We start from the raw sequence: 8,345 nt of genomic DNA, 5'->3' as shown, positions 1-8,345 counted from the left end.
CCTCAGTCTCAAACTGGACCCGTGGTGACCAGCTAGAGCCCCCGCCCTGGTGGTAGGGGGCGGGCCGGTCCTGGGCGGGGGGCGGGGCCAGGGGCCACTTAAGGCGGAGCCCGGGCATTGTGGCAGCGCCGGAGCCTGGCGACAGAGCCAGGCTGAGCTGGCAGTCACCCACGACCCCACTTCCCTGCTATGATGGCCCGCCTGTAGCAGGTTACAGAACCCCCGCGGGGATGTAGGCAGAGTAGCGGCAGCCAGGTGCGTAGAGCCACAAGAGCTCTAGGGCACTCTGGGGGCAGTTCTGCCTGCTGCGCTCTCTGGTGCCGGGGAATGCCCAACTGCCAGGCGAGCTGGTAAGGATAAGAACGTTCCCTTTTGGCCCGAGTCCGCTGCATCCATGGCGCTGCTGGCCAGTCTGGTGCTCCTGTGCTGCTTGGCACTTCTGACGCTGCCAGCCCAGAGCTGCGGCCCGGGCCGGGGGCCGGTTGGCCGGCGCCGCTACGTGCGCAAGCAGCTTGTGCCGCTGCTCTACAAGCAATTTGTGCCCAGCGTGCCCGAGCGGACCCTGGGCGCCAGTGGGCCAGCCGAAGGTAGGGTTGCCAGGGGCTCCGAGCGCTTCCGGGACCTGGTGCCCAACTACAATCCTGACATCATCTTCAAAGATGAGGAGAACAGTGGCGCAGACCGCCTGATGACCGAGGTAAGGTGGGCCTCTCGTCACCTGCGCCAGGACGCGGCCAACTTCTCTACTTTCCTATTGCAGCCCCGGTGGGTGAACTGGGCTTCATCTCTAGAAACCTTAATCTCAAAGACCTTCCTCCACCCCACTCCTCCCCAAAAGAAAACTGCTGGCTGGACGGAGTGATCAGGAGAGATCCAAACTGGGAGAGACTTGGATGGGGAGAGGAAGGAGGGACTAGTGAGAGTGAAGCTGGGAGAGACTTCGAAGGCGAGGGCGGGGAAAGGGGGATGGCGGCAGGCGAGACGGGAAATGGCTGAGGCGTGGACCGGGGGTCAGCTACCGAGCCAGGCAGGAAGGGCTGGGGTGAGCTGGGGGCCAGGAGCTGGCTAGGCAGTAGACAGAAAGCTATGCCCTTAGCCTGGCTTCTGACCTGATTTTGGAAAATCTCTGAGCCAAAAAGACTGAAGGAGGCTGAGAAAGGGTGGCCAAGAGTCAGGTCACCGGGCCATCTACCTGAAGGAGGGGCCGGGTGGGGGGTGGGAACTGTCTCTGGCATGGGGGAGGCATCCTAGAACTGGGGCAAGGTCATTCCAGAGTCTAACGACTGTCTTGTGAAAAGCAGTACTCAATCAGAAGAACAGAGGGGCCCACCTGAGAATCAAAGGGTTCCCGTGTCCCTCAAGCCCAGTTTATTTCAGGGGCTTTTGTTGGAATTTAAAAAATAATATAAACTCAACTACCATGTATTGAGCATCTGGGGCAGATCAGAACTTAACCAACCTAGGGTGAGGTGAGTAATGCTTTGGGAGAGAAGGCCCACCTCTGGCCAATGATCTCAAATGTCGGAACGGGAGGAAATTTGGAGGTCACATTCTTCCACCATCACCCCACCTCCCATTTTACAGTGAGAGCTAGGCCCCAGGAGGAAAAGTGATTTAATCAAAGTCTTGAAACTAATTAGTGACATGGCTGGGACTAGAATTCAGGACTCCTGATTCTAAGTCCTATACACTTTCCATTACACCACCTAATTGTGTATGGAGTGGGGAGGTGGGGGGAGAGGGAGGGGTACGGATTTCCTCTGATTAATTGCAATAGTTTTCCAGGTTACTTTGTTAGGAAAACCTGTCTAGGGGAGAAAGAATCCCTTCTTTCACCCAGAGATTGGGAAGGGTCGCTCCTTTCCTTCTTGGTCATGGAATGCTTCCTCTGGCTGCCACCTGCAGCAGAGTGGGCAGAATAAGGGACAGACCCGGGAGGGGCTCTGACAGGCTTGGGAACCCTTTGGGTCCTGCTTATCTCCCACACCCTGGCTGCAAAAGGCCTCCATTGAGTTGGTTCTGCACTGGGCTGCTGCCCCCGCAGGTCAAGGCCTCGGGCCTCCTTAAGGGACAAAACGACAAAAAGTTGGAAGGAATTACCACTTTTCCTGTCTTTCCCCTCCCCTCCTCTCCAACCCTGCGGAGGTGTAGAAGACTCAGCAAGAAGGCAGGGGGAAAGTGTCCCTCTGGCAGTTAGGAGAAAGCCAAGTCCAAGGTGAGAGGTCGGAGACAAGAAGAAAAGGAAGCTGTCCTCTCTGCGCCTCCTCCCGCCGGGTCCGTGCCATGGTGCGCGCCAAGGTCTCCGGCTCCCAGAATGGAGCGGCCAAGATAACCGCGGCCTCACTCCCCCGGGCGCAGGCTTCCAGTCGCTGCTGCTTTTCCTCCTCTCCACTCCCACCCTGCAGGGGGCCCCCCAGATCCACACAAGGGCGGCTCCGACTATTCTCAGGTGCTACTCCCACGCCTCTCTGGGCTGCATCTGGACCAGAGATGGAGAGATGGCAGCTTTCAGCGCTGGCAGAGCCTGAGCTGGAACCCGGAGGTCTGGCCGCGCTGGGGGAGGGGACTGGCCGGCCGGAGCAGGGATAGGGGGCGCGGCTTTCTGCCCTTTCCTCTCCCTGAGCCGGGGTGGCTGAAAAGCGCCTTTGTGGATGGAGCTGCTGAGTCCGCTTCTCCCGGCGGGTCCCCGGCCTCAGCCCGGGATTCTCGCTTGGTTAAGTCATCCCGGAGAATGGCCATTGTACTTCGTGCAGCCCCCGCCACCCCAACCCTGTTTCCAGCAGCCTTGATCCCGCACGGCTCCGCCAGGGCACCTCTGTGGGGGGCAGTCGCACCAGGAAGGGGTTAATGCTAGGGGCCGAAAGGAGGAGGAGGAAGGAAGGAAGGAAGCGATGCCCGGTGCCAGGGAAGGCAACGAAACAAAAGATGAATCAGGCGGAGGGAGGGCAGCCGGGGCTTGCGGTGGGGGCCAGCAAACAGGAGCTCCTCTCGGGGAGTCAGGCTGTTCAACCCCTCCCTGACCAAGCTGCCACCCGCCCTCTAAACCTTGCTTTCTCCCAGGATGAGCTGAAGTCCCAGAATGAGTTGGGGTGAGGAGCCAACATTAAAAATAGGGAAAGAGCTAGATAGAGGTGCCTCCTGTCTCAGACTCAGACGTGACCCCACAGTTGTCCAACGATGCTTTGAAAAGGGCGTGTAGATAGGCGACTACACCTGTGCAGGTTCTCACTTGCCCAGGGCATTCAACAGCGGAGAGGGAATGGGATGGGGATTGGAGGCAGAAGCATCTACCCTCCCATTCAAGTCGCTTTTGCCCCCAAGGTGGAGGTAGTGGTCATGAGGAGACTGACTCCTTCAATTCCTGACAGCGATGTAAGGAGCGAGTGAACGCGCTGGCCATTGCTGTGATGAACATGTGGCCGGGAGTGCGCCTACGGGTGACTGAGGGCTGGGATGAGGACGGCCACCATGCTCAGGACTCACTCCACTACGAAGGCCGTGCTTTGGACATCACCACGTCTGACCGCGATCGCAACAAGTATGGGTTGCTGGCGCGCCTGGCAGTGGAAGCCGGCTTCGACTGGGTGTACTACGAGTCCCGCAACCACGTCCACGTGTCGGTCAAAGCCGGTACAGTGTGTGGGGGGGGGGGGGGGGGAGGTGAGGCCCGCCCAAAGGGAAACTGAGTCTAGGGGAGACCAAGGTGGCTGTTAGTGTTATAAACCACCCTTCCGTTTCTGCCCAGGTTGAGGCCAGATCCCTGGGAAATTGCAGTTGTCCCGGGACTGCTGAGGTCTGCGCTGGGCTTGACCACATCTTTAAGAATCTGGGCTAACATTCTGGAACCACTGGACTTCATCTAATCCTCTCTATGCTTGTTCCCTGCAGATAACTCCCTGGCGGTCAGGGCAGGCGGCTGCTTTCCGGGAAATGCCACCGTGCGCCTGTGGAGTGGCGAGCGGAAGGGGCTGCGGGAACTGCATCGCGGAGACTGGGTGCTGGCGGCAGACTCCGCAGGGCGGGTGGTGCCCACGCCGGTGCTGCTCTTCCTGGACCGGGACTTGCAGCGCCGCGCCTCTTTTGTGGCTGTGGAGACCGAGAGGCCCCCCCGCAAGCTGTTGCTCACACCCTGGCACCTGGTGTTCGCCGCCCGAGGGCCGGCGCCCGCGCCAGGCGACTTTGCCCCGGTGTTCGCGCGCCGGCTGCGTGCAGGGGACTCGGTGCTGGCGCCGGGCGGGGACGCGCTGCGGCCGGCGCGCGTGGCCCGTGTGGCTCGAGAGGAAGCCGTGGGCGTGTTCGCGCCGCTCACCGCGCATGGGACGCTGCTAGTCAACGACGTCCTCGCCTCGTGCTACGCGGTGCTGGAGAGTCACCAGTGGGCACACCGCGCCTTTGCTCCTTTGCGCCTGCTGCACGCGCTGGGGGCGCTGCTTCCCGGAGGGGCGGTCCAGCCGACGGGCATGCACTGGTACTCCAGGTTCCTCTACTGGTTGGCGGAGGAGCTGCTGGGCTGAGCGTTCTAGACTTAGTAACCTCGAGGCACCCGCCGGAACCAGGGCCTGGGGGCTGAGATCTAGGGATGTGGGCAGCGAATGATGTTGATTGGGCGGGAGGGAGGGAGGAACAGGGAGGCGATGAGGGACTGCCTAGGTTAGGGGCAACCTCCTAGGGAAGAGGTGCTCCCAGGTCCTAGGTAGGTGGGATTGATAGTGGGTACTCCTTGACAAAGTCTATTTTGCCTCTTTTTCCCCAGTGCCCCAGTCCCACCCGATAATTTTATTTTCTATTTATAAATCATAATATAATGATCTGCTTGCCCAGCCTGGCAAGGTGAGGGGCTGGGGCACAGACACGGCGTTAACACTGTCTTACACAGCCAGTCAATCTGTCGTCTGACATTTTCCTACAGGCGGGCTAATAAAGGGAAAGTTTCCAGGAGATTATTGGAAAATATCTCTACTTCGAGGGTGATTCACCTCCAGAGGGGGGAGAAAGAGGAGACACCCAGATTCAATACCTTTCATCCGACTTCTTCCTCCTTCCCCAGTAGGTCTTCCAGTCCTGCTTCCTCCTGGGGGTGGGGGGTGTCCTCATCGATTATCAAGAGACCAAAAAAGTCGTGCCCTTTTCTAGGGTGCTTGTTCCTTCTCCCACCCAGAGAGGACAGCATTCTGTCAGTATGGTGCCTACCGGCTGTTGCAGGGGCCAGAATTGTCCAAAGAGTGAGAAGGCCCCAGAAAGTTCTTTCTCTGTTCATAGGGGCTCTGGTGGGGATGAGGCCATTGTGGGTACTGATACTCAAAGAATTCTGCTCCCCTATTGTTAACCTCTAGTCCTGGTCCCTCTCTCAAGGCCATGCCTCAGCCTAGCCACCTCCTACACTGGTATGGGGTCTGGATGGAACCTAAGTTTTTTTCTGAGATGTCATTAGACCAACTGGTGACCCGTGGGAATTCCTAGCTAAGTCATAACTGATAGTCCCTCCCCCCCCCCCCACACACACACACTTGGTCAAGACAAGCATCCAGACAGAAGAAGGCTGGAACCTATTCCTTCAGAAGGGCTGCGAGGATGAAGGCGGAGACCCACTTCAGCCCTGATGTATGGGGGGAAATCGGCGATCCACACAAGGGCATATGGGTATTACAACCCAAGCGCCCTTCCTGCTCTCCTGTCCTGGTTGTTTCTACTGGCTCCCGCCACTGTTTCTCTCTCTCTCCTCTCCCATTATTGCTGGCTCTGTTTCCTTGGCCTGAGTGTTTCTGGAACCTATAGCTTCCAACACAGCAGACACCTAGAATTCATGCAGGCAGGTGCCCCTAAGTTAGCAACGGAAGCTCCAAGGGAGTTGGACTGCACTGGAAGGGGAGTGTCTAAGGCCTGGGGGATGGTCAGGGGTGGGTGGTATCTTCGGAAGCCCGCCCTTCCCTGTAGCAGCGGTGTCCTCCCAGAAGCCAGGTCCCTGCTATACACCGCCCTCTGGTGGTCTTCAGAATCAGTTCCCTTCTAGACTAAAGGAGAGAACTGTACCGGTATACAGTTCACCCTTGAACCAACGCCAGCGTTAAGAGCGCTGAACTCCCGCGTAGTCGGAAATTACCACGGTCCCACTGGAATGGGCGGATTGGACTTGTGCAAAGGAGCCTTTTTGCAGGAGGTGAGAAATGATATGCGAGGCCTGGGGCTTTGTTAAGCTGCTGGGGCTGAGCCACGGGTGTTAGAGGCTAGAGAGGAGCCCGCCTGCCTGTCTTTGAGAATGCCCTTCCAAACTGGCGTTAATGCACCTCTCCTGCCTGATTTAGCTCTGGGTCCTGGAAGCTGGAGGCATAGTTTAGTCTGTAGTAATCCAGATGTCCATGCTTATCCAAGTTGCCCCTTCATCTCCTTCACCCTTGGGACCCTTGAGTCAATGTCTAGAGGTGAAAGCACACTTAGGTTTGCAGGTGGTCCTTGATAAAGGCAACATTTGGAAGCAGCTGTGAATCTTTTTTTTATTAAATATATTTTTATTGATTTCAGAGAGGAAGGGAGAGATAGAAACATCAATGATGAGAGGGAATCATTGATTGGCTGCCTCCTGCACGCCCCCTACTGGGGATCGAGCCTGCAACCTGGGCATATGCCCTTGACCTGAATCGAACCCGGGACTCTTGAGTCCACAGACAGATGCTCCATCCACTGAGCCAAACCAGCTAGGGCGCAGCTGTGAATCTTTAGTGCCCTTCGACCCACCTTCCCTCAGTCTACACCAGGTGCCTAGTGCCACCTCAGAAATGCACTTCAAGCTTTCCTACGTTGTTTTCAAACCTGCCCTTGTTGCCCTCTATCAGATCCTGATGTCCTCCAGTCACGTCACTTCCGGTAGTGACTAATGTGATACACTGAGTAGTCTTTCAATGATGGGACCCTTGTAACAAGCTCGTAAGCCATGAAACGATTATGGTGCTGATTCCTAGCACCTGAAGAAGTTGGGCAGGGGGGTATCCCGGGACAAAGTTTCCCTTAAACTACATCCTGTCAGCCCAGGCCTGAGGCTCATATCTCTCTCTCTCTCTCTCTCTCTCTCTCTCTCTCTCTCTCTCTCTCTCTCTCACACACACACACACACACACACACACACACACACACCCTCCATTCCTATTTATCCCTGTCCTCTGGAGGCCCTCCAGCTTCCAGGAAAAAAAAAATCCATCATCTGCCTGGAAGCAGCAAAGTGTAGCATCTCCAGGAAGTTGGCCCGGAGGGCATATTCACTTGGCCCTACCACAGCGCCAATTGCAATACCTCTTTCATAAACAAAACAGGTAATGAGGATTGGGGAAAGGGCATGGCTTGGGAGCCAGGCCAACCTGGAGACAATGATGCCTCCCTGACAAGACAGTTGACAAGATCAGTGTGAGTGCCCAGCGTGGAGCAGGCACTCAGTAAATGCTTTCTGTGTTCTGCATCCATATCTCATTCCCTTTGCTGCTTCTGATGCCTGTCTGCTTCTCTCCTTACCACTCCTCTAGAAGCGTTATCAATGGTTCCCAAACTTTTTTCATGGGGTTGCTGCTCCTATAATTATTTGATTTCATAACACTCCTTTCTTCAGAAGGCGCTGTGACACATTTGGGTTTATTTTAGAACTAAAATATAATTAAAAGTACTCTTGTTTCAAGGTTAGGTGACCTTTTTATAGCTCAGAATTCAGACCTACCCCCCCCCCACCCCCTTTCTTTTTTTAGGCAGGATTTCTTGAACACCTGCAGTGTAGCACTGTATAAAACACTGGAAAACACACAAAAGATTAAGAAACAGCTTCTTCCCCTGTGGGAGCACACCTAAAGGTATACGATGGTTCACTACCTCAGCAGCATTGTTCGTTTGTCAGGGTGAGCTGAACGGGCCCTAAATGTCATATTAGTGCAGAGGAGGCCTTGTGGAGAAATAGGATGTTGAAATATGTGTAGGTGGAGGAAACCAGAAAGGGCATTGCAGGCAGAAGTAACAATGTGAGCAAGGACTTGGAATCTGGGATGAAGAGGAGCAAACTGATTAGAGCAGGAGATGGGGAAATATAACTGTATGTAGCTAATGTTTCCTGATCACTTATGACTTGCCAGGCCCTGTTCTGGCACTTTATGTGCATTCTTATGTAATCCTCACAATAGTGCTATGAGAGTGTATTACAGATGAGGAAACCGGGGCAAAGAAAGGTGTAAGTCACTTGCTAAGTGACTGTGGGCAATGACTGGTGGAACTGGAATAATAAGAAATAAGACTGCCTTGATGGGTGGGGCCACATCCTATGGGTCTTAAATTGTTTTTGACTCGTCCTCATTTTCTTCTTGAGTCACTAATAC

At 55.5% G+C, this 8,345-nt stretch overlaps 1 protein-coding gene across 1 annotated transcript; it reads left to right on the top strand.

Annotated features, from left to right (window-relative positions):
• Nucleotides 1–143: 143 nt before the first annotated feature.
• DHH (desert hedgehog signaling molecule) lies at nt 144–4,938 on the top strand. The gene is made up of 3 exons (XM_059682750.1): nt 144–697; nt 3,369–3,630; nt 3,889–4,938. Exons 1-3 carry the CDS (start codon nt 395–397, stop codon nt 4,512–4,514), a joined length of 1,191 nt encoding a protein of 396 aa, XP_059538733.1. The 5' UTR covers nt 144–394; the 3' UTR covers nt 4,515–4,938.
• Nucleotides 4,939–8,345: the final 3,407 nt, after the last annotated feature.

This window comes from Myotis daubentonii, chromosome 2 (assembly GCF_963259705.1).
Source record: "Myotis daubentonii chromosome 2, mMyoDau2.1, whole genome shotgun sequence".
Taxonomy (NCBI): Eukaryota; Metazoa; Chordata; class Mammalia; order Chiroptera; family Vespertilionidae; genus Myotis; species Myotis daubentonii.
This window is presented reverse-complemented; position numbering and strand designations above follow the sequence as displayed.

Excerpts from the sequence above, each read along its gene's own strand:
- DHH (XM_059682750.1), top strand. The coding sequence starts at position 395 with ATGGCGCTGCTGGCCAGTCTGGTGCTCCTGTGCTGCTTGGCACTTCTG. Across the intron at positions 698-3,368 it reads CAGACCGCCTGATGACCGAG|CGATGTAAGGAGCGAGTGAA; the intron begins GTAAGGTGGGCC and ends AATTCCTGACAG. Across the intron at positions 3,631-3,888 it reads CCACGTGTCGGTCAAAGCCG|ATAACTCCCTGGCGGTCAGG; the intron begins GTACAGTGTGTG and ends TGTTCCCTGCAG.